Source organism: Amia ocellicauda, chromosome 2, assembly GCF_036373705.1.
Source record: "Amia ocellicauda isolate fAmiCal2 chromosome 2, fAmiCal2.hap1, whole genome shotgun sequence".
Classification (NCBI taxonomy): Eukaryota; Metazoa; Chordata; class Actinopteri; order Amiiformes; family Amiidae; genus Amia; species Amia ocellicauda.
The window spans coordinates 49,099,848-49,126,899 of NC_089851.1; the positions used below are offsets into that span (position 1 = coordinate 49,099,848).

General features: G+C 37.1%; 1 protein-coding gene across 3 annotated transcripts in view; it reads left to right on the forward strand.

The window, feature by feature from the left end:
- dnajc13 (DnaJ heat shock protein family (Hsp40) member C13) overlaps window positions 1–20,965 on the forward strand; it is a 150,435-nt gene extending 129,470 nt beyond the window's left edge. For 2 of the 3 annotated variants that reach the window (XM_066687458.1, XM_066687467.1), the window contains exons 47-57: window positions 413–512; window positions 923–997; window positions 2,842–2,954; window positions 3,445–3,614; window positions 5,706–5,748; window positions 7,342–7,515; window positions 8,255–8,434; window positions 10,570–10,710; window positions 12,117–12,260; window positions 12,809–12,908; window positions 20,199–20,965. In XM_066687458.1, the coding sequence (XP_066543555.1) occupies window positions 413–512; window positions 923–997; window positions 2,842–2,954; window positions 3,445–3,614; window positions 5,706–5,748; window positions 7,342–7,515; window positions 8,255–8,434; window positions 10,570–10,710; window positions 12,117–12,260; window positions 12,809–12,908; window positions 20,199–20,296 (1,338 nt within the window). In that variant the 3' untranslated portion in view covers window positions 20,297–20,965. Of the gene's footprint in view, window positions 1–412; window positions 513–922; window positions 998–2,841; window positions 2,955–3,444; window positions 3,615–5,705; window positions 5,749–7,341; window positions 7,516–8,254; window positions 8,435–10,569; window positions 10,711–12,116; window positions 12,261–12,808; window positions 12,909–18,859; window positions 18,971–20,198 lie in introns of all 3 variants that reach the window. The other variant, XM_066687476.1, reaches the window with a different exon arrangement.
- Window positions 20,966–27,052: the final 6,087 nt, after the last annotated feature.

The window sequence follows — 27,052 nt, forward strand, 5'->3', positions numbered from 1 at the left end:
TTATCCTTTTTTTGTTTTTGTTTATTTAAGCAGCAGTTTGTGTTCTTTATTTATCAGCACTCATCTTTAAAATCACTTTTATTTGTTGATATGAATAATCTTAATAATATATTTGATTCCTTATACTTTGTCCACATTCTATAACTTTGTACAGGGAAGTATATATTTTTTATTTTATACACTTTCTTAAATGCTTCCAGTGTCATAGTGTCTAACTGTCCTCTTTTCTATGTGATTTACCTATTAGCCACTTTTGCCAAGCTAATAACATTTTGCATTTGCAAATTAAAACCACAATATTTTCAAAATTTAGATGGTTAAGTGGATACAATGTATAGAAAATGTTCTACCGATAAGTGAAAAAGTAGGAGTGAGTGAGTCCTGCTCTAATCTGCATCTCCTCTACTTTCAGGTGGTCAACATCGTTACAACCAACCAGGAGTGTGTCACTAATATCGCAGAGTCTTTGGTCCTCTCTAACCTTTTAGTCCTGCTGCATTCCCTGCCCTCAAGTAAGTACATTGAATTGTCTTGTTTAGCTTGGAGACTGACACCAGGCAAAACAAAATAACTTTACATGTTACACACTGTTTGCCCTTAGGAATTATTGTCAAAATCATTTGCAGTTATTTTTCCCAAATAATATAAGACCAATGTGTTTCTCCGTTGAATTTGCTGCTCTCCTTACCCATTAATTGTTCTTGATGTTAAGTTTAAGGCCTGGATCTCTGTAGCCTTTCTGGTATTAAACAATATCAATACAAAGCAAGTGTTCGCAGCAGGGTACTGGATATCAGTAGCTAACATGTTTTATTGTCATATTTCTCAAATAGGTTCCTGTAATAAAAAAATAAAAATAGTGCAGAAATCCTCCCCCCGAACATATAAATACTAAAAAAATATGTATACTTTTTTTTTGTAGGCAGACAGCTAGTACTGGAAACTCTTTATGCTTTGTCATCTAACACAAAAATAATTAAAGAAGCCATGTCAAAAGGTAAGTGAACAGAAATTAAATCCTTCCTACATTCTTGTCATAATTGTCAAAAACAGCTTTATATTTTTTGTTCTTAACTTCTTTATTGCAGTCAATTTTATAATAGTACATTGATTAATGTTCGTATTGTAGTTAAGAATATTAAAACTGGGACAAAAGTCCTTAATTAAAATATATTCTGTTATGTTAGACCCTACATACAGTGAGGGGAAAAAAGTATTTGATCCCCTGCTGATTTGTACGTTTGCCCACTGACAAAGAAATGATCAGTCTATAATTTTAATGGTAGGTGTATTTTAACAGTGAGAGACAGAATAACAACAAAAAAATCCAGAAAAACGCATTTCAAAAAAATTATACATTGATTTGCATGTTAATGAGGGAAATAAGTATTTGACCCCTTCGACTTAGTACTTGGTGGCAAAACCCTTGTTGGCAATCACAGAGGTCAGACGTTTCTTGTAGTTGGCCACCAGGTTTGCACACATCTCAGGAGGGATTTTGTACCACTCCTCTTTGCAGATCCTCTCCAAGTCATTAAGGTTTCGAGGCCGACGTTTGGCAACTCGAACCTTCAACTCCCTCCACAGATTTTCTATGGGATTAAGGTCTGGAGACTGGCTAGGCCACTCCAGGACCTTAATGTGCTTCTTCTTGAGCCACTCCTTTGTTGCCTTGGCTGTGTGTTTTGGGTCATTGTCATGCTGGAATACCCATCCATGACCCATTTTCAATGCCCTGGCTGAGGGAAGGAGGTTCTCACCCAAGATTTGACGGTACATGGCCCTGTCCATCGTCCCTTTGATGCGGTGCAGTTGTCCTGTCCCCTTAGCAGAAAAACACCCCCAAAGCCTGTTTCCACCTCCATGTTTGATGGTGGGGATGGTGTTCTCAGTCCTCCTCCTCCAAACATGGCGAGTTGAGTTGATGCCAAAGAGCTCGATTTTGGTCTCATCTGACCACAACACTTTCACCCAGTTTTCCTCTGAATCATTCAGATGTTCATTGGCAAACTTCAGACGGGCCTGTACATGTGCTTTCTTGAGCAGGGGGACCTTGCGGGCGATGCAGGATTTCAGTCCTTCACGGCGTAGTGTTACCAATTGTTTTCTTGGTGACTATGGTCCCAGCTGTCTTGAGATCATTAATAAGATCCTCCCGTGTAGTTCTGGTCTGATTCCTCACCGTTCTCATGATCATTGAAACTCCACGAAGTGAGGTCTTGCATGGAGCCCCAGACTGAGGGAGATTGACAGTTATTTTGTGTTTCTTCCATTTGCGAGTAATCATACCAACTGTTGTCACCTTCTCACCAAGCTGCTTGGCGATGGTCTTGTAGCCCATTCCAGCCTTGTGTAGGTCTACAATCTTGTCCCTGACATCCTTGGACAGCTCTTTGGTCTTGGCCATGGTGGAGAGTTTGGAATCTGATTGACTGATTGCTTCTGTGGACAGGTGTCTTTTATACAGGTAACGAGCTGAGATTAGGAGCACTCCCTTTAAGAGAGTGCTCCTAATCTAAACTCGTTACCTGTATAAAAGACACCTGGGAGCCAGAAATCTTGCTGATTGATAGGGGATCAAATACTTATTTCACTCATTAACATGCAAATCAATTTATAACTTTTTTGAAATGTGTTTTTCTGGATTTTTGTTGTTGTTATTCTGTCTCTAACTGTTAAAATACACCTACCATTAAAATTATAGACTGATCATTTCTTTGTCAGTGGGAAAACGTACAAAATCAGCAGGGGATCAAATACTTTTTTCCCTCACTGTAGACACTGTTATTTTATCCCTGTTTAATACTGTTATTATTTTAACTATTCTCGTGTGGGTTTCAGGTGCTTTGATATACCTGCTGGACTTGTTTTGCAATTCCACACATCCACAAGTCCGCTCTCAAACTGCTGAACTATTTGCAAAGATGACGTCAGACAAACTAGTTGGGCCCAAGGTATATGAATCACCAGGGAGATTTATTTGGGGGGTTTGTTCATTAGCAACATACTTGGAGAGGATTTCGCTTTTATTCCTCTATAGTGTTTAGTCCTCACTGCACTATGAAAATGAGTTATGTTTTCTGTAATATAAATGTTTTTCCCTTTATTTTAGGGGTGTTAAATAAGTAAATGAATAACTATTTCTTTCCAACAAAATGTTCTTTTCAATTTTGAAGTAATTGTGTGTATTGAAGTCAATTACAGTTATTTTCCTTTTTATTTATAATTCATTTAGAACAATTTGCAGATTATATTTTTCACTTTGATATTATGGACATTTTATGTGTTGATCAGTGGCAAAAACTCCTCATCTAATCCATTCTGATTTCATGTTGTATACTTTTGAGAGACACTGTATCACCGTAAATGAGAAAAACTGTCAAGTTAATGTCTAAACAGCTCTTCGGTCTTTCTTGTCTGAGCTGAGGGTTGTTCTTTCTTCAGGTTCGGCTCACGCTAATGAAGTTCCTGCCTAGTGTGTTCATGGACGCCATGCGAGATAACTCCGAGGCTGCAGTGCACATATTTGAAGGAACTCATGAGAACCCTGAACTCATTTGGAATGACAACTCCAGGGAAAAAGTGTCCACAACAGTCAGAGAAATGATGCTAGAGTATGTATGGCTTAAGTCAGTTAACTGCTTCTGGAAGCAATTTGGGAGAACCATGAACGTATCATATTAAATAGATCCTCCAGCTAAGCTTTTTGTATTGACCCCTTAATGCTAATGTGTATGAGTATTACTGGTGATGTATTAAGTCTTCTGGTGCCATGGATACTTTAAATGAAGATAACAGGGTTCGTACGGGTGCTTGAAATCCTTGCAAATGCTTGAATTTTAAGGTGGTATTTTCAAGGTTGTGAAAGTGCTTGAAAGTGCTGGAATTTTGTGAATATATATCTTTAAAAATTTGCTAATCACTGTCATAATAAATCAGCAATCTGATTAAATTAATTAACTTTGGGATATAACTACAGTGGTTGGAGAGAGCCAGTTGATTGCTTTATACCGCGACCAATACGACTCCTGTTTGATTTGCCAGTGTGTTTGATGGGTTGCGAGTGTGAGCCGCTAAGACAGCGCACATCAGCGCCCAGTGAGGCAAATGTGCCGCAATGCTGCCGTTTAAAGAGAGGTGCCTCGATAAAATTGAATATACACTATGGTTAAAGCAAGGTCCACATTTGCGGACAGCATTGTAGGGTTTGCAAGAAAAAGATTCAAGTTTTCACTATGGGAGAGTCTGCGCTGTCGAGTTATGCCAAAGGTAAACTGCAGGGAATTGTCCATAATTTCTAGACGTGAATGGCCACTGTAGGCATGTGTTTGTGTTTGATGGTATGATGACAATTCCTCTTTCTGTGCACATCCATGTATCTGCACATCAGCGTCATGTTCCCCCAGCGCTGTCCAGTGAGTTTAGATTTTTTCTTAAGTTGCTTAACTTTTCTTTGTGTATTATAAAAAAATAGTGTATAAGTTTTGTACAAGTATATCCATTTTGTAATTATGTAAATTAGACAAAATAAACATAAAAGTACTAGAATACGACAGAATAAGCCTTTATTTTTCAGACATGCACAGCAATAAGCACAACCGCAACCAAGACACAGAATAATAATAATAACGGTTGCATATGTGTATTCAATTGATCATTGTACACAAAATATAGTTAATAAACATTTGATTTAATTAGAATTAAATTACTAGAAAGATAAATCGATAGAATATGCTTTTTCAGACTAGCAATGTAATAAGCATACCGGTAGAATAGCCGCAACAATACGAGATACTGATTCTTTTGCAGGGGAGGAGTGTCATTCAGCACTGGCACAGGGCAAAAACAAACTAAACAGTTTCTAAAATTAGGTAATTGCTTAACCCTAGCATATCCAAAATAATTTGTCCAGTACAAGGTATTTACAATATATATTGCAGGTATGTGCACAAGTTGATGGTTTAGTATTCGTATTCAATTATTATAATGTGTAATTCCATTTAAAAACATAAAAAAGCAGAGTCCAGCAGATACCAATGCAAAGTATTTATAGCTGAGGGAGATTCCATAACATAAAGACCGTCACTGTTTACTAGGTTAAGGATATAGGAACTTATACTTGGTTGTTTTGAAGAGAATAAACATGATGCTGTTTTGACAGTAAGTGAGCATACTGAATATACATGGATTGACTCGTAGAACTTTGTTATTCTCTATTTTGCATTTGCTCATTGAATGTACATGGAAGTTCAATAAAGAAAAGTATTGATGTAGTTATTTACGTTTTGCATATTTAAAACAATTGTCACTAAAGCTTTAATTAAAACTGAAGTTACTGTGTACTGGTGTTCACTAATTTTGACTGATTGCAAGATTGATTTATATTGATTTAATATCAACCTAATTTAAGCCAGGTAACAACACAATGCCAAGTGTACACGAAGGCTCTCATGAAACATTTTTGGTGTTACAGCATAATAACATCTAATAGTGTGGTGAAATTATAATTTAATGTGCTTAGTTCAGTGCAGAAGAGTGTGCATTTTAGATGAGAAGGTTTAGTTTACCAAGGCTGCGAGGTGCTGGAAAAACTTTGACCGTGCACCTTGAAAATGCTTGAAAAGTGCTTGAATTTGACTTTTGATAAGCTCTTTTTAAAATATATGTTCTAAAAAGTGTGTTTTTATCTGCCTCTTCTTTTAAAGGCACTTTAAACAGCAAAGGGATAATCCAGATGTTAACTGGAAGGTAAGTGAATGAGTTTATACTTCAGACACCTTTCTCCAGAGAGATCTTTTTAAGTAGGTAACCCTTAAATATATTTTTTAAATGCCAAACAGGATGACTTATGGACTTATAAAGCAAGTGAAGATAGATGTTGGAAACAACGTTCTAGAACAGAAACCCTATAATCCATTCTCTTACTGTCAAATAGCGGCCTTTCCAATCTGTTCTATTGCTTTTTAAAGATCTCATCATTTTTAACCAGTCAACAGAAACCCTGCTTTGTATGGCCTATTTGGCTTTGTAATTAAAATGACTACTGTACGATGGTTTAATGCAGGGGTGTCAAACTCAAGGCCCGCGGGCCGAATACGGCCCCCCAATGGTTTTAATCCAGCCCCCGTAAAGGAGGTGTATCATTAAGTAATTAGGCCCGCGACAGCTTGTGATTTAGGAAATTGTATTACATCAGCCATTGCAAATGTAATTGGCGCGAGGTAGGGTTTTAACAGCCAATCACAGGCTGAGTTACTGTTCACGCTCCTGTTCTTTCAGTAATCTGCAATAAACTCAAAAATGTCCAGGAAAAGAAAAATCGACAAGGAAGTGTTTCAGGAAAGCTGGGAGTGGGAATATCTGTTTGTGGAGCAGAGTTTAGAACCTGTATGCCTCGTTTGTAAGGAGAGTTTAGCCTTGATGAAACAATTCAATATTCTATGAGACTAAACACAAGAGAAGTGTGGGTGTCTGGAGAGAGAGCAGAGGCTGCACAAAGTGGCTGAATTTAAAAAAAGTCTTGAACTACAGCAAACCATGTTCAAAAGGGCAAAAACAGAGAGCAATACGCCCGTTAAATCAAGTTACATCGTATCCAAAGAAATTGCCAAAAAGACAAGGTGTTTCTCTGACTGTGCTTTTTAAAGAACTGTATGTTTAAAGTCAGCAATGTAGTGTCCAGACAAAAAGCATTTGTTTGCAAATGCCAGTCTCTCACGAAATACCGTTGCCGAGAGACTAGATGATTTAGCTGCTAATCTCAAAGACCAGCTAGCCGAAAAGTCATTTAAATGCATACTCACCTGCTGTTGACGAGAGCGCTGGCATAACGGACACAGCCCAGCTATCTGTTTTCATTCGGGTGGTAAATTCAGATCTAAATGTTACTGAAGAGCTTTTGGATGTTGCAGCAATGCACGGCACCAGCACAGCAAGTGACACATTTCAGCAAGTTGAGAGATGCGTGAACCGAATTCAGATGTGTGTTTTGAATAATCGTAAGTGTTAAAGATTAAGTATCATTCGAACTATTTAATTTAAATTTAGAGTGTTGCGAATTTTGTTGAAACGACCGAATTATAAATACGGATGAGCAAATATTTATGCGGCCCTCGAATAAAACTTGAAATGATGATATGGCCCGTGGTAGAATTTAGTTTGACAACCCTGGTTTGAAAAGTTATCAAACTAAATTGAATTTAAACTTATTAAACTAAAATTTGTGAATAGGTGAAGTAGTGGTGGTTCTGTGTGGATGATGGGCACTTTCAGTCTATATTTTAGTGATTAAAAAGGAAAGAGTTCATTGCTTGCAATGTAAAGCTTCTATGTTGCTTCCAGTTACCAGAGGAGTTCACAGTGGCATATGGTTCAGCCCAAGGAGAACTGGCAGTGGGAGGTGTGTTTTTGAGAATCTTCATTGCTCAGCCTGGCTGGGTGCTTAGGAAGCCAAGGGAATTTCTTGTGTCACTGCTGGAGAAATTCACAGAGCTGCTAGAGAAAAACAACCCCAATGTGAGTAACTTCCTCTAATCTGTCCATTATCCAACCTTAGCTTCCAGGCTTGGTTTATCTTTTAATACCAATCATTTAAACACAACATTCAGCTTTTACTGAAAGTGCGGTCTTGATCCATTTTCAGAGTAATGAGTAATACTGAATTATTGCACAATATCAGCTACCTACCAACAGTATGTGTACAGTCTGACCATAAACATATAACCTAAGACATACAAATAATGCCTTAATCAACCTTTTTAAAGCATCCGGTAACAAATTCAAATAGCTTAATGTACTAATACAATACAGTCCTGACCAAGATAACTATATACACTTACATATTGGTTAGACAATACACTATTATTTTGATGATAATTTAACAGTATTAAACCTTATACAGACTCAAATGTTGCTTTTAATTCAGCATTGTATCTGTTTAATGGCTATAGTTATGTAGTTAATGTTTTGAGAGCACTTCTAGAGAAGGAAAAGGAGCAGCCGTAGGTCTGGGGAGTAATTTGGGGCCGGGGTAAGGTGATGAGGACTGGGGGGACAGCATCTAATTGGCTGCATACATTCGCACATCATTCACTTGCATACCAGCAACTTCCAGCTCTTCCTTCAGTGTTTCATCCAGTTCATGCCCCCAGCCTCCTTCAAGTGTGTTGAATTAAGACACATTGTTGTTTGGTTTGTTTTGGCTTTCATGTATGATGCTTCAATCCTGTCATTAATGAGTGTCTTCTTTTGTCAGGGTGAAACCTTGGAGACTGTTACAACAGCTACAGTTTGCCTCTTCAGCACTCAGACACAGCTGGCAGACCAGGTCCCGCCTCTTGGCCATCTACCCAAGATCCTGCAGGCCCTGTCTCACAAAAACAGTGCCATTCCAAAGAGCTCCATCCGAGTTATCCATGTGCTCTCAGACAACGAGGTGGCTACCCCAGCTGTATTTTGTAGATGCAAAGTTTACAAGATTTTTAAAATGGTTAATTGGTGAAACATAGGCTGTTATATACAGGTTTTCTATTAAAATCCTATCATATCATTCATGAGTATGGTTCTGTGAAATTCACTGGTTCATTTGAATGACCAGGACTATCGTTTTCAGTCTACAAGATCAACAAGTTCTACAGAAATAAAACTGAACACATTGCATGTCCATAGTACTATAAATACTAGACTATATTAGGGCTGAATGTGAGTGAAATATCCTCATGGTATGCCATCGGTTCAGCATGGTCTTGGTGAGCCTTGAGTTCCCCAGGGTTTCTTTGGCTTCCATGGGTTCCTTGTGCAATGGAAAGGCCCATGAGCCTGCAATATTGCTCCCCACAGTAGTATAGTTCTGTGTATCACACTGTAAAAAGAATCGGATGGCTTGGCTCAGGAGACGTGTGTTGGCTGCCTACATTCCTCCTGTATTGGTACAGGCATGGCCGGTTCTAGCCTTTTGGGGGCACTAAGCATGATTTGATTTGGGGTATGAATTAATTAATTAATCCATATAATATTCATTATTCTTACCTTACCAGAGGGAGGGAGTGTGTTTGTTTCCTCAATGCACAATGTATTGGGATTCTGGGTGTAATTTAGACAGGAATGGACATAAGTCATCTTTCAAAGAAAGCCGGGAGCGATATTTTGTTTTAATTGTAAAGCGCAGTTTTAAATAAGCTAGGATACTTCTCTATAAGCACATTGCTGAATGTACTTATAATAATAATGTATTTAGAAGCGCTTTTCAGGATACCCAAGGACACTGTATAAAAACGTCACTGTTGCTTTTGAACAAGCTATAGCTTTTTAGAACATAGTATGTTTAATATATATATTTTAAATCTACACTTTTTTTTTTATTGTACACTACACTAACTGTAGCTCGACCCTTCATTGGCATACTCTTGCGCCACCCTTGGAAGGCGCACCCCAAAGTTTTACCTAGACCAAGATACAATTGGCGAATCCCATTTGCTGATTTTAACTTACTAGCTAATTAGACTTGATCATTGATGCTGCAGAACTAGGTGTTATAGCATTCATGTTTTCTTAGGCAAAAACAAATAACTCTTGCAGATCCTATTTAAGGTAAAATTCGCTACTGATGCAAATACACAGACACCATGTTTTAATAAAATGCTATTTGGTGGCAAGTAAAGTGAACTTGGACTGTCCAGTTAAAGTAACAAGAAAAAAAACCATAAAGCCACCCAGCTATCTGGTTTAGCTACACCTTTAATGCCATCGTCATTAAAACAGTATGCAAGCAAGATACTCTACAGCAATAAAAACAAAGCATTATCAAATAATATTACAATACATTTCTCTTGTGCTTGTATTTCTTCAGTTTATTTTTCCACTTTTGTGCACCAGATTGGTAATTTCTTGGTCTTTTTTCTGCCATTATTATTAGGTTGTATTGCAATCCTAAAAGATTTTTATTTTTTTCTGCTAGACCAAATGCATACCAAAACCAGATTATTGGCAGATTTCTAGAGCATAACTTATGTTTGATTCCATGATCAAACCTCTGTTCCAATCTGAAAATGAATCACTGTGATCAATTATAGAAAATAATTGAAAATATATTCAATGTATTATTTATTATTTTTCTATGGGGCCCCCTAGCGGTCGGGGGCCCTATGCAACCACTTATGTCACTTAGACCTAGAAATGGCTTTGGGTACAGAAGTTGTAGCCGTGAGCTAACTTGATATAACAATTGTCAAGTTTAAATTAGGAACGGTTTAAATTAAAATCTAAACGAAGACTCCTTGATGTTTCATGTTCAAAACCAGTGTAGACGTTATTTCAGATTCACCCATGAATTTCTAGGGTTTTGTTTATGATGCGAAGGGGATAGGACAACTGTCACCATTGTCAGACAGATTAGGGTTTTCCATTGCTACTTTCTGTTTATGTATTTTTAACAGGATGCAGACAACCAAGAAACACATATACTAAAAAGCATTTTATTTTTGAAACACAATACTTTTTCAGTCCCCTTGTTTTTATAGGCTGTACTAAATCAACCTCGTTTGCATTTTTTTTCCTCTGTTTTTCTAATAGCTGTGTGTACGAGCAATGGCATCGCTGGAGACTATTGGACCTTTAATGAATGGAATGAAAGTCAGGTCAGACATGGCTGGTCTGGCATGTGAAGCACTTAATCGCATGTTCCAAAAAGAACAAACTGACCTTGTAGCTCAGGTACAATCTTCCCTATGTATTTTCCATAAACACTGAGTTTAGTACACTTTGTGTCTGTTCAATGTTTACCAATGTATTTTTTTAATACAGATCACGATTCTCCCATTATTCTGGACAAAACTGTTGAATGAATGATTCAATGACTCTCTCATAAAGACTTCACTGGTTTAGTTACTGGATAAATCAGTGTTTTTGAACAAATCCCTTGAATGAATAATTCAATGACAAATACATTTTTTAACAGGCACTTGTTTAACAGTTACTGGTGTAACAATGTAATTGATACAATCGTTATTTGAATCGTCAAATTACTTCCAAGAGGAGATTTACTCTATTTTGATCACTACTGTAGACATCAGTGTTTATATCCAAACTATACACTTATCTCTGTACTTATGTACTGTACTGTGATAATTTGAATTATTGTAACACAGAAATAATGATGTGGTTGAAAAGACTATTTGTGAAAACTGTTTCACATGACAACTGCTCTCTCTGGATTAGCGGCATTGCCAACACAGATTTGAATGTTCACTGTGATCGTAATTGTACTTATAGATAGATAGATAGATAGATAGATTGATAGATTTTTTTAAAGATTTTTTTAGATTTTAGTTTTTTTTTTTTTTTCTTCTTTTTTTTCATTTTATAGATTTTAGATTTTTTTTTGGTGCTACAGAAGCATGCTTTTAACCAATGCACAAATCATAAAAAATAAAAGATGAATGCTGTCTTTGCCTAAATTCTGATTGGGTGGGCAAGACAGACGTTTGGGTGGGCTCTGCCCACCTCTGCCCATCCCTAGATCCGGCCCTGATCAGGTTATTATATCACCCTCCCTCTATGTAGTGAGCAGGCCCATCCATAGCCTCTTAGTTTTTCCAGTAGTTATTTGGTCAGGTAAGTCAAACATTTTTTTGAGAAATGCAAAGAGCAGAATCACCTACATATATTATCAAAAGAGTAATATTTAGGAGCAATAGTTTGCTGATGTAACAGCTTCAAGTTGTGGTGCATTTAGAACTAATAAGAGCCCACACAAATTGAGCAATGTCAAGGGCAATCTAAGGAAATCCTTTAGAAATTTCAATATCAAAAAGTTTATCTTCCACCAAGATTTACAAACATTTACATTTCAACCTCTACCCTTTTTTGAGAATCACACAAAAACATGGTTTAAAATACTTTAAAATATTTTCTGTTAGTCTTTTTGTTCTAAAATAATTGTAAAAATGCTATTTTCTGTAGTGTCTGTATTTATACATTTTAATATTGAGGGCAATATTGTTTTAATTATTGGTGAAATTGCAAACTTGTGCCCTCATGTTTTCAATGCCATTGACATCTTCAGAAGCATCAGCTGTTTCAGTGTTTTGTACTTATCATTGATGACTTTACCCCCTCAGGCACTGAAGGCAGATTTGGTTCCCTACCTCTTGAGGCTGCTGGAAGGGATTGGACTGGAAACACTAGACAATCCTGCAGCCACCAAGGCACAGATTGTAAAAGCACTGAAATCAATGACTCGCAGTCTTCAGTATGGCGAACAGGTAGAGCCATTTAAATGCTTAGTGTTTTCATATTCACTGAACTTTTTCTATCATTTGGGTTAAGTTGTTAGGTAGGGACTAAATTATGTTGGTCAGGGGCCTATTAGCACGTGTGTCATGATCATTAGGATCAAGAAAAGCATAACAATTCCTTATAGGTGTTAATTTCTTAAGTTCTTTAAACTAAAGGTTCATCCTTACAAACTCAAGCAGAGTTCTTGTTCTTCTATTCTGAAGTGCTTCTTTACCAGAAAAGTTAATAAATAATACAAATCTATAATATACATTGTATAAATTAAAATGCATATATTACTATTATTAATTCATTTAGCAGAATCCACATCAACAACATCACTAAAATTAATTCTACACATTATCAGTGAATAACTTTAAGGTTAGAAAGTGAGGTGAAGATCGGATTAATCTAATCTGATATGGCATGAGGCACCAGAATTTGGCAAGGCAGGCACTATGTAGTCCTGATACGTTATCAGAGATACAGATGATGTTACAGTCATGTTCTGAGCTTTTTTTTTTTTTTTTTTCAGGTTAATGAAATCCTCTCTCGTTCTAATATCTGGAGTGCCTTCAAAGATCAGAAACATGACCTTTTCATCTCAGAGTCCCAAACTGCAGGGTATCTCACAGGTTGGTAACCCTCTTCATTTTCTTTAGCACAACAGCATCAACAGTACAGTTCTAAGCAATATTTGAAAATAAAAAATTGTGTTCTGATTGGGGAGGGGGGTAGGTGCTACCATTACCGTGTGAGATGGGGGTGAACAGATTTTCAAAAGTAGAAACCTTGATGTAGTTTTATGAAACAAATTACATCACTTAAAATATTGTATTTCTTAAAATAAAAAAATAGTGCTAATTTCCAGATATATGCTGTTGTTTCATCTAGTTTCCTTTTTTTCTTTTTCTTTTGCAGAGCACAGAATGTGTATAACACGATAACTTGTGTTTCTATTCCCCATATCATGATCCCAATTAACATTGACAATAAGTATTCATATTCATTCATATTTCTCTGCGAGAGAATTAAACTTTCGGTTTGTGTTGCTTAAATCTGCCCTGTGTAGCCTTATGTGTTAGCATGTCAGTATAATTATACAGTTGCAGCCTATATGTACTAACTGATTGTATCTAACTTGGCAGAACGTGTTCTTAAGTACTAGTAATATATGTATAAAGTATTATGAATACTCCTACAATACTCCGGGATCAATATCTTACTCAAATGTTTTTTTTCAAGTTCAGTGTTATAATTTTTTCCTGGATAACCTCCATATGAGCTTAATTACCATAACTGTTGCCAAATAAATTAATCACACATCCATAACATAAACTTTTATTTTTTATATGGGATTCCTTTAAAAAATACCTTGTCCTGTCACAATTGTCAAAGGATCAGGTAGGGGTTGTACTTTACAAGGTAGTGATTTACGTCTGCAGTCTGCCGTTTGTAATTATAAGAAACATCTGCCTGTTATTTCTCAAAGTCTCTGTGGGCACACAACTCTAACGCATATGCACTTGCTGTTGTCATTACCATATTACATATAGTTTTGAGAGATTTGTCGGGACACCGGGACGTTAAATTAAGATCCGGGACTATCCCGTACCAGTGGTACCTTGCAAAGGGGGGGGAGCTAGAGGTACCGTCTGATTTCAAATGTTACAACCCTTTAGGATAATGTCACGTGGTAAACTTTATATTTAATTTAGATTAATTTTTTTTAAATATGCCTTCATTTTATCTCCCAGAATTCAACTACTCTAATTAGTAATCCAATACTAATGTCCCGAAACGTAAATCAAACGCTAGCTCTTCTCAAGCCTAAACTAAACACACTTAAATAGATCCCTGATCTACACATATAACTAATCAAAACCACAAACAACCAGTTCAGTCAAAATAACATAATCAGTCCATAGTTCATAAGCAAAGTCTAGTATTGTAATCCCTTATCTTCAGTGTTCTTTTCTTGCTGACAAAACACTCTCCGCTCCTGCACCCAGGCTCATGTCTCTCCACATCAGGAAGCCAGAGGCTTCACACCACCCCAGAGCCTCATGGGCAGTCTATCACTGTGCTGCCTGACACTGCTTCACAAATATATACACAAAATTCCTATATGCAAAATATATATTTTTTTTAATTATTGATATCCAATATTTAAGTATGAGAGATTGTGATATGTTTAATGTTAGAGTTGTCAATCCCTTTTTGCATTTTCAAGGTTGACAATAAGTATAACAATACAAGCATGGAAATAAACGTGGTGCTTGTAAATTTTCACATAACCCCAAATACAGTTATTGCACAACTTCTAGTATCCAAGTCACATGCTCTTTCTGTTGATAAAGTCACAATGCACATCCCTACATGGCATTTGAGACTTAAGGCAGGATTAAATCAATAATGTTCCTACTGCGAGAGAATTACAGAAGCATTAGCAGCATGTCTGCGAATGGAAATCGCTCTGCTAAACGTTCGTGGTATTAAATCTAACACGATTTGTGCCGCAAAATGACCTTCTCGCAGATCGCAAGAGAATACAACTTTCACGCAGCTGCTACTAGAAAACACATTTGGACATATTTTAGCTATATTAAATCAAGAAAATATCTGCAAGAAAACAACCTGAAAATGCTCTTGCAGGTCGTCTAATTTTAGACAACTTTGAAGTTGTCTCAAGCCTCTCGCGGTTGTGGCGCAGTGGAATGAAAGCCTGTGCGGCACAGGTTTGCGCAGGAGCAGCTCTGGGTTTATTCACAGCCTCCGCGTCTCTGTGTGTTCAGTGGAAATAACTGATTATTGCTGCAGTAACTACAATACAAGTGTACAGTGCGGGTAACGAATTACATGTTGCACCCAACATCCACACGAAATGTTGCCTATTGTTTGTGCACAAAGAGAAAATGTTATTGAATGTCATTTTATAATTTGTTCAGCAATGTGTCAGTGTTTCGTTCCAGTGTTTTTTACATATTTTTTCATGACTTGTTTAATTCTCGTTCATTTATTCTGCTGTTGCTTTGTTCGTTGTTCTGAAAACTATTTGATGTCTTAAAAATGGCTTCCTTCTGAACACATCTTTCGTGGGAGTAGTGCCTAATATCAAGTAAGCATTAAACCTCACTCGTACTCACTACAGTTATGTATATACGGCCTATATCATGTATAAGGGGGATGTTTCCATTTATGATACATTTGGCATTAGTTCACAGTTTTACACGTAACAGAAAGGTGGGCTGTATTCCTTTCAATTTTAAAATGAGAAAATACACTCACCAGTGAGAAACAGCTTATTCCAGATGAATATATATAGAAGGGCAAAGTAATACCGTCCAGTATCCATTTATATTTAGGTTAGCATGCATATTAAAATATATCAGCCAGCAGTTTACGAGTTGAGCATGCATCTCTTGATGCATCTCTCTCTATATGGACTGAACACAACTTTTAAGAGACGAATACTGTCAAGTGTCAAGTGACACTGCTGTCAAAGCTGCTGTAGCGTAAACATACAGTATAAATGCAAATATTTACACAGATAGGTAAAGCATGGAGACGTCTGGATGATATTTATGGAATATTGTAACAGGCATATATGGTTGTATAACTTGCAAGCCAGTACACATCCAGTGTAGATTTGTGCACTGCACATTGGGTGGATTAACTAAATAAATAAATACATAAATAATCTGTTAAAGGCAAACTTGCATAATGTAGTGGATACATTTAGGATTGGAAACAAATATAATATTTGAACAGCTAATCTTCTAGCGGGTGGTTAACACGGTGCTATGGCATTAAAAAAAAAAATGAATGCAGACAGAGCTCCCCGCTCAGGATTTGAATCACACAGCTCAGGCACTCAGTGCACCAATACCAATACTGTATTATAACCGCTAGGCCAATGGGTAGATATGTTGAAGCAGGCGGCTTAACACTGTACTTATTTAATCAGAGAGTAATGTCACTTGTAGTGTGCTCATATTATAAGTTATGTTCAGTGAGCTAAAACTACTCAAAACATTTTTGTGCTCCACTATGACAGAAGAAAGACTTAATGGGCTCACGCACCTCTACATAAATAAGGACCTCAAACTAATGTCTGTTGATGTTATTGATGAATTCGGTCATGGAGACAGGAGACATTCACATAGAAACTCCAACATAGCGGCGAAAACAGCTGATTTCCAATCTTTAGTTGCTAGTTTCTTCCAATGATAAATGTAACCACTATGAGTTCTGTAGCCAATGTGTCAGTTTGTTTTTAATCTGCACCACTACACATAACCCAGCTAACACACAATGTTACCACAACGTTGTAGCAACGTAATTCAACATTGTGTGTTAGCTGGGAAGTGGACGCTGAATAAAAGATTTACATTGACCTGTTATTCACCCAAGCATTGGGTTTGCAGCTCCTCATATTTTAGATTTAATTCAGCGAGGAGCTGAGCTGCGATATTCCCTTCTGCAACTCTTCCGCAACTTTTTGCGCTCGCTCCTTGCGAACGTTTTTTTATTTAATCCTGCCCTTAGCTTCAAATTAGGATCAGCTTCATGCAGTGGCCCCACTGTATCACCAGATCTTAACCTGATCTAGCACCTATGGGATGACTTGGGTAAACATGCATGTTACGTCTACCACTGCCATATAAAGGTGCTTATCTGGCATTACCCTTGAGGGGTGAATGGTGGAGTATCTTTGTATGTTTGCAAACTCTGCAAATTGCATGTTTCCTTTCAAGCTAATGGTGGACCCACTTAATTTAGATTGTATAATATCATTAGTGTGCCCCATATATCAACTGTCAGGACAACACACCATACCTCATAACTAAAATTGTACAAACAGTGATTAACAGAGAAACTAATTAATCTGCTCGGGGTCTTGATCTCAATCTGACTACTGGGAAGGACTGTAACGGAGAATCAAGAAGAGAGATCAGCTTCTCTCAATTCATTAGAAATAATGCATCTAGTTTGTTTATTAATAATTAAGCTATTTTTAATAGTATATTTTATCTTGGCTATTATATAGTTTAATAATATATATGTATTTTTCATTAATATTTGATTATATTTAAAACTCTTTATTCCTTATTAATAATTTATTTATCCCTTCTTCTAAGATTAACAGTTTACATTTTCTGTTACCTATTTCATTTGCATTTATTTAACTTAGCGCTAGCTGTGAAATTTGAGAATTACAGACTGTGTAAACAGAAGCATCAGTACCTGATGATTAATGGATTGTACAGAGTCTTGTTAATTGTAAAAGTTGATTTAGCAGAAGAAGTGCAATCTTTTTTTCTGCGCAATTAAAATAAAATATGTACACTACCGGTCAAAAGTTTTAGAACTGTTTATTTTTCCAGTTTTTACTTAAATTTAATCTTTTGAGCAGAACATTCTAAAATGCTCTGCCGTGACTCGGTGACTTTGAACTCACTGAAAACTCGATTCCTGCAGCTTACAAGCATCTCTGTTCATCCCAGAAGGAAACGGAGAAAATGTATGTATATAACTATAAATATCTGAATTAACATCGTATATTAAATAATATATAACATTGAACACTGGGGGGAAAATAAATGGTTATTACAGTTAAATAACTATTATTTACTTGTCTAACCATTACCAGTTTATTTAGAGTTTCACCAACAAAGACAATAAAGTTTGAGAGTGGGAATAAGTTCTCTTTTAATTATATAAATATTTTAATTGTAGCACTGGAAACACTTGTTGTTTTTCATTCTAATAAAGCACTTCAGACTTTGAATGTGTGTATCAGAGTGAGAGTGAGTACAATTTTTTTTTCTATGGGAAATTATCGGTTTACAATATGCATTTTAGCTTGTGTGTTTTCCCCATGTTATAGATCTTTGTAGGATGTAAATTAAATCGATTTAAAATGATCTCCTTATTTAGATATTTATCTGGCAGTAAGAAATGCAATCATTCAGGTCTCATTCAGACAGTCACAGATCACTCATTTTCAATCATATTAATCCATTATATGTTATTTGATGTTCTATTAAACAGAAAAGTGAAAAACCAAACCAAATCACATCAGAAAATGCTTCACATCGTTAGAAAGCTGAGAGTCTCAGCTTTCATGGGATACCAAACACTTGGTCAACAACACAATAGTGAAGAGTACACATGGGATTAAATAGAAGCACACGGATTTGGTGCCCTTTTAAGGGTACCAGAGGTTTGTCAGTTTGTCAACCCCCATGTGCGAACTCCGTTCAATCAACTGGAATCTTTAGTTTCCTCTATGCTGAATTAGTGTTCAGTAAACTCTAAAGAGAGATTGATAAGTATAGTTAAAGGACCAGTATTTAAGAATTGAAGGGTGTATATTATTTACAACAGTACATACAAGTCTGACAATGTAGTTATTTGGAGATCAAACATTTCAAAAATATTATCCCTTCTGAAGCTATACTAGTAATGCTTGATGTTTGTTTGTTGAATCACCTGTCTTTTCCCTCTAGTTCTTTGCTTGGCTTTTCCTCCCTACTCCCCTGGCCACTGGCATTCCTTCCTATTCCTTCTTCTTTTTTCCTAGGTGTCTCCTCACCTTCCCTTCTCACTGGTATTAGCCCTCTTCACCTCAGAAGTGGGCTTTAGACCTCCTCTACCAGGCCTCCTTGCTTACTTCTCTTTAGCTTTGAAGCAGGTAGATGATAGTATGCTATATGGTTTCATTTTACATTCTTATTCGTTTTTTGTCTTTTCTTTTCCTGTAAGGAATGTATCAATCTCACTTGATACTCAGTAACTCTGTAGCAGGAAAGTTTGATTCAAAACACATTAATACAATTAAATTGGCTTTGCAGCCTTTTATATCATGGATATAATAACTAAGATTGAAATGATGTTCAGATTGATGTACACAGACAGCACTGGTAAGGACTTCTAGTATATGAAGTAGAGTCGGAATGATCCTAAAAAGTACTACATTTGCAGCTGTAACTGAGAGGGGGAAACTCCAATTAAATTACAAAATCTAGTGTATAATGTGTCTTGTGTTTACAATACATCAGATCTTTAATTAAGATGACTTGACTACCCTGCAGTCTCCAGAAATATCTAGATCTCAGTCTAGATTATATCGGGGTAGTAGTGTAGATTTGATTTATAAGGCCAACTTGAGTTACCTTAACAAACTTTAAAAACTTACCAGCAAAATTATTCAAATAGTTATTCAGTCATTGACGTTATTGCAAGCTTTGTCTGTGTAAACCAAACCAAACTGTAGGGGAGAGCAGGCATTGTTTTGTGAATTCCTCTTATTGCTCCTCCTACTACTTTCAGCAGCAACCTTGTTTTCCCTAGATAACTCTAATTTAACTGCTGACCAGGCCAAACCTTGATTACCATTGAATAACTGATGAGATCAGGCATTTAGGTTTAGTGGCTGACATAAGAGAAAGAAAGAAAACTGTTTTGAAAGACACATATGCTAAGAAGTCTGATCTTAAGTCTTAAGAACTCAATCTAACCCTTCTGAACTAACCTCACTAATGTGTGAACCTAACTTTAGCAATTAGTTTAACTTCTGTCTGCTTTTTTAAAAATACTCTGCTATAAAGTATTTTACATGCTCACACAAAAAAATTACTGCCTTTCATAGTGATTGTTTGGAACGTGCATATGTGTTACCAATTCCAAGGAGCAGCTAAGGTATGCTGGCAGAGTTGTTTGGGTACAAGTTGGTGATGTTTTCCATGGTTTGGGTTTGTTGTGTGTCTTTGTGTTTCCTGTGATCCTGTTGCTCTTCTATGAAAATAAGTGAATGACAGTGGACATTTCGGACGAGCTGCCTACAGCTTTCCTGTTTGAAGTTTAGGGAAAAAAAGAAAATATATCATTTTTATTAATGCAATTTTAATTTCCTTTCCCAGGTCCAGGAGTTGCAGGCTACCTTACTGCTGGGACAGGATCTACAGTTTTGTCAAGTGTGCCCCCCCCTGTTGACAATGATATCGGTGACTTGGGCTGAAAGACTGACTCCCCTCTCCAGTTCCAAGCCCTTTTAAGCTTGTCAACACACAAAGGATCATGAGGTGTAGCCTCTTAACAACTGCACGATTCTGTTCAAAGCATTTTTTTTTTTTTTTTCTCAAACAACAACACAAGCATTATTTACTTTTGTATGAATATATTTTTTATTTGGGAGAAAGGAGAGAGAAAAAAGATTGAAGATGTCATTTAAGTCCTCTCACTGTTAATTATCGTGGAGGCTCTCTTGTGGAATGCGCCAAGAAAAGACATGTAAAACATACGGAAGCATTTTTCTTGCCGTACTTGCGTGTTGTTTATCGATTTACAAGACTGTGATTCTGATTTATAAATTGTTTTTCCCTAATTTTATATAATGTTGTTTTACAGTGCTGTATGATAAAAAGAAAACTTGACTGTGGTGTTTTATTACAGTCTTCTTGTATTGATCTAGAAACAAAAATATATATCTTGGCTACCATCATAATGGCAGTTGTGTTGAGTGCAGCACAGTTTAACTGTAGTTATATTGACTCTTCCTTTGAAGTCCTGCACTTCTATGCTTTTGCTGTCCCTTTTCCTAAATCTTTTCATATGTTTTTTTTCCCAGACTGCAAAAAGCACTAGATATTTCTACTTACATTATAACTGCCTTTACAACTCAGATGAGCTTCTGCAAAAGAAAAAGAGAGGAACAATAATATTGACTCTGATTATATTATGTAAAAGACTAGTGCAATTGTGAAATGTTCTATACAATATTCCATATATAAACTTTCTATATTGAATGTACATTAAGAAAAGAAATCAGTCACACTTGTACATACAGTTTTAAGAATAAACAAAAGGGAATCCACAGTATATTTTGTTTTTGTTTTTTTTACACTCGTATTTCATATGCTGTACACTTTTTCACCATCAGTCTCCACCCTTCTCAACAAAGATAAGAACTTACTGTTTAGTGTTGTACTATGACCATTAATTAACTATGGCATTGTCAAATGGCCACTGATATTTTCTATAGCTAATATCGTTCACATACCTGTTATCATTGGAGAGCTTCCAAATAAAGACGCTACTAATGTGATCTCACAGAAGTATTCAAGCCATCTAAATTGTATACCCCATTTGCAGTGATGCATTTAGATTTATTTCTAGACATGACATAGCATGAATTCAACATACTATACACAACACAACATATTCAACATTCCAAACATCTAACTACATTCCAAAACCTCATATAAAACCTGTTGAGTGGTATTAGTACAGTCTACATTATAACTGTCCCCTCTGGCTTTGATCTATTAACATTCCATTCTTGATTAAGACATTTAAAGACAAACAATTTCAAAAATGGGGGGGGTCAAAAAATAAGAAATGACTGGATTTACAAACACTCATTCTGAACGTTTAATAAAATGCAGAAACTAAACTAACGGCATCATTGAACTAAAGTTTAATATCAAACTAACATATGCACGTCTTTGCCCACCGCAAGGAACTTTCGATACATACAGTGTTCAGTAAACGTGAAAGTACAACTTTTTACCACCAATCTGTGTTTCAAAGTTTTATCCAATGACTGGCCTTAGGAGCAGTATTGTTTTGAGCTCTCTAGTTGTAAATGTTGATTAAAACCAATGTTTTGCAGTTTTATTTTGTATTACAACAAACAACATCAAACAATTTAGTGGTAAAATATCGGAAGCATGATTTTGTTCTTGTGGTTGTAGCTCCCCAAGACAATTTTCCATGCATCCATAAAACAACTATTGGAATACGTTGAAATGCATTATTAGCAGAATATTATATTTAGAGGTCTTTAGTTTATTAGTTTATTAGTTTATTCGGAATTTTAATAATTGACACATTCAAATTTTCTGAATAAAATGTACATGGAGACATAGCCACTGATAACATTCTTATTGGTAGGGTGCTTGGAAGTGTAGTGCAAATATATAGTAAGAGTTGGTTTCCCCCAACTAAATAATGCTTGTAAGGTATTTGACCAGTAGAGATGGATTGATTAGAAGAGATCAGACACACCAGTTCAAAAAATACAAACTACCCTTTATTATAAAACAAAGGTACACAAACTATGATAATGTACTAGATAAAATAGGAAGTTGGATCAATTGAATGATAAAAGGGACAAATTATAACATTGACAATATCCTACTTAATAGGAAGTTTACTCTTAATATCCAATATTGGTATTCCAACACTAACTTTGTGGCGGTGAATTGAAAATAGAAACTGTAACGATGTCATTCGGTCGCCAGGTAGGTTACACCTACCACATAAATCACAAATTACTACATATAACCCAATACCAGGACACAAATTGCAACCTGTACTACGATCGTGGAATCAGACTTTACATGTGCATTCGTTTTCAATAAGGCAGTTCTTTATAACAAATGCACATTACAGATCCCCCCACAAGATGCAAAACATTCACCAATAATCTACAGGTGCAGTTATAAATTTAGTCTTGCCAATACACATTTAATTTTCCACCTGTGCTGTCTCCAGGTGAAAAATCTACCCTGAGGCTTTCAGACTTTTCAATCTGGTTTGATAATACAAACTGCTAACATTCACTAGGAGAAAAGAAACTGAATGCGGTTACATTTTAAATAATAAACAAAATGAGAACACAAAACAAAACACATTCAGAAAAGAAACTAAACAGCAAAAGAAAAACAACAAATCGCTAAAGTCCGATTCCCAGTAAACAAACAATATGGGTTCACCACGACTCATCATATGAATCCTGAAGCAGGGTCTAAACCATACCACGCCAGAAGAGCAATAAAGCAGCAGCAGTAGATGGGAGCAGTCCAGCAGGATTGAGCATTTCTGCCCTAAACGTAGAGCGCTTTTGGTAAGCAGGAACAGTATAGTAATGTCTCTTTCCTGCAACAGCACAGTTAAAAATGAACCAATGAACCCGGAAAAGGAAGTCAGTCCCGCTCCCATTCTGCTACATACATTGGTGCAAAAACCATAGGCACTGGTCTACAGAGATGTGCAAAAAAGTGATATGGTCAGATGAGTCATCCTTCACCATGTTCTCAACAAGTGAGCGAGCACATTTGTGGCAACACCAAGAGAACGGTACAGGCCTGACTGCTTGACCCGTACAGTGAGGGGGTCAGGAGGCTCTGTTATGCTGGGTGGGGGGCATTTTCCTGGCATGGTTTGGGTCCACTTGTCCCCTTAGAGGGAAGGGTCTCTTCAAATCATTTAAAGTTATTCTGAGTGATCACCTTTATCCTATGGTGAAACATTTCTATCTTGATGGGAGTGGTCTCTTCCAGGATGACAATGCCCCATCCACAGGGCACGAGGAGTCACTGAATGGTTTGATGGGTATGAAAATGATGGGAATCATATGCTATGGCCTTCACAGTCACCAGAGCTCAACCCAATTGAACACCTATGGGAGATTTTGGACCGACGTGTGTAGAGGGCACTCTCCACCACCATCATAATCAAAACACTGTAATGTCCAGCAGTCTGTATCAAGTAGGCTAGTGCTAAAGATGGTAGAAAAATATAAACGCAACCGAAAAAATGACGATGAACACAGGACTCTCAACAGAGTGGGGGACATTAGATTTTTATTGAGATCATTGGGAAACCACTGAGTCTCCTTTGCAAGACTTCATTGGTGCAGTTCAAGTACCAGCGTCATTTCACCACACACCGTGCTAACATCGATCAGGAATTACTGAACTCTGCACGCACAAACTCAAAACACTGAAAAGCCAAATAAATAAATAAAGTAGTTTTGAACACAACTCGTGGTAAAAAAAGCATACTGCAAAGGCTATTCTGTTAAAAAATAATGCCTCGCAGATGTTATTTCCATCGTGGCTCCAGAAGACGATAATCTGAATAGAACGATTTTGGTTCTCTTGCGCCACACAGCTGAATACAGAATTTCTGATATAAACAATGTCATTGAATGAAAGTTGTTTTGCGAGCTTCACAAATGTGAATACCTCAGTTTAGTTTTGTCCCACATAGACATGTCTTTTGAATAAAGCTGTATTGTTCTGTTATTGTATATTGTTAAACTTGTTTATTTTAGGACAGAACTAACGTATAGTGCATTTGCACTTAATAGGACTAATTATTGTGAAGCATTATGATTCCTGTGACATGTATACTTTGTGAACATTATAAGTCACCTAAACAATTATTATTGTAAACTTTTACCTATCATAGCCAGGGCCAGCCCGATGTACAGGCAGAGGTAGGCTGTCAGGGCCAGCAAGGTGTAGTGCTTTAGATTTTTTGTATAGATTTTTACTTAGCCCTGTTGTTTTTTTAACACACAATGGTTGAAGGAGGAGAAGAAATGGATTTGGTGGCGTATTTACTGGCAAAGCTGGAAATTGTGAGGAAGGGTCGACCAACCCCGCAGCTAGCAGCCCTGTCCCACCCAGAGAAAGGATTTGTGCGGCACTTTCAATCGAGCAACTACAAAAGGTACACCTGTCTTACAGCGTCGAAGGAACATTGCAAATTGTATTGCTGGGAATGCCTGTTATTTGCAATCGACTGATATGGTGTTTCAGCCATGCTGGGTTTGCACACCTAAATTGCCTAACCAAGGTAACAACGAGACACCAAAGCACGGCAGGGCACTTGCAAGCAATGGTGCTTTTGAAAACGTTCGGAAACACCTGAGTGAAACAAATATGAAGGGAAATGGAGCTCCACAACAAAAAAAGTCAAGAAAAATAGCGAAATACTGAAAAGACTGTGTCATCTTTCTGGGTAAACAAGAGCTCTCATTTAGGGGACATGATGAAAGCAAGGAGTCCACAAATAGGGGTAACTATGTCAAGCTTATTTCCTTTCTGGACGAGCACAACAAATACTTGCATTACCACCTTTCCACTAACAAAGTGTTTACTGGGACTTCAGGCAAAATACAAAACAACCTGATTAGTGCTATAGCTTAAGTGATGGGAGAAGAGATAAAAAGGGAGATCAATAAAGCACCTTTTGTCGCAATTATGGTGGACGAAACTACACGTGAGTACTGCAGTCCAGCTGGCACGGGTGCTCCGTTATGTGACAGACACTGGTGAGAGGAGAGGTTTGTCAGATTTGATGATGTTACGAGTGGCAAGCGGGCTGATGACATTGCTGCTCTCATTATCCGATTCCTGGAGGAACACGAATGCCTGGATAAAGTTGTGGCACAGTGCTTTGATGGCGCTGCTGTCATGGCATCTGGACTAAATGGGGTGCAGGCTAAAGTTAAGGTGAGGGCTCCTACGGCTTTATTTATACATTGCTATGCACATCGAATTTAGTACTAACTCAAGGGGCATCAAAGCTTAGAGAATGTAGGATCTTTTTTGCGCATCTCAATAACCTAGCTGCGTTTTTTTCCAGATCCCCTAAGTGCACGCTGTGGGGAAGCCTATTGAATCCTGATTGTGTTATTTGTGTTTTATGGCATTTTTGCTTGCTTGGTGGTCATATGAGTAAATGCGACTGGTTGTTGTGAGTTTGTTCTTGTTTCTTTGGTAATAACATTGATTTGGGCTATGCAATTGTCTATTTGTGATGCAGCATCCAGTCATACTGCGTAATAGTGGTAGGCCTTTATCCTTGTTGGTTTCAGTCACCATGTATTCATGTCTCTGCAATTAGTGTATTGTAACTCTCATAGGTGATGAGCCTCATGTTAAATCACTTTATTCCACTCGATAAAGGTTACTGTCACTGTGAATATGGGGTGGTTATGTTGAATGACAATAGCCTATAGCGCTGGTGTCATGGTGAGGTTATTCGAAGGCAGTTTAATTGCGGGACGATAGCACTGAAGGCCTAGGTGTAAAATACACGGCCCACCACTGCATACAGGCAAACTAGGCACACAATATGCTGGCTACGAGCGGAATGACTGATGCATGTAGCATGATGAGAGAGTGAGAGTGTAATTGAAATTATAAGCTCCTAAAATATTTAAAATTTATATTGTTTCTTGGTGAAATAAAATGCCAAAAATTAACAATAAACACAGCTGAAGTAATAATTAACACTAAAGATAAATAAAACTAAAATTAAAAAAACATTTAAAAAATAAGAAAAGACATTCCAAAGACAAAAATCAGAAGAATAAAGAAAGGAAAGGAAAGAACGAAGAAACTAAATTGGAAGAAAAAAAACAACTGAGGCAGAGGTAAATCAACAATTACTCTTAATATAATATATAATATTAATATAATATCAAACTAAAGTTAAAGTTTAGTAGTCAGTTTATATTAAAAAAGTGGCAGTTGTAAATCCAGTTGGAAAACTGCAACAACAAGAAAAACTTCTGGTTATCATGGAGACCAGTCAGCATGCAGAGAGCAGGGAGATGCAGAACCTGCTGAGGCCAGCAATGCAAAGACAAGGAAGGAGCACAAACTGGAGGTGCTGAAGAGCAACCGTAAGTGTCTGTACACAGACTTTTCTGGGGCAGGAGACAAGAAGATGAGAAACAACCTCATCTTCTTCACTGAGCCCACCCAGGCTTGGCACACTGTTGTGTGCCGGACATACAGCAACATAAAGAAAAGGGGGATCAGCTTCGGCAGGCAGGTTCTCATTGGGGAGGACCCCGACCACTGCCATTGCCCCGACCACCCCGACCACCCCCCAGGCTCCATTCATCCCAACGGGCCTCATTAATTCTACACCTGCTACCCCTGCTGCCCCATCCACTTCCAACATGTCAACC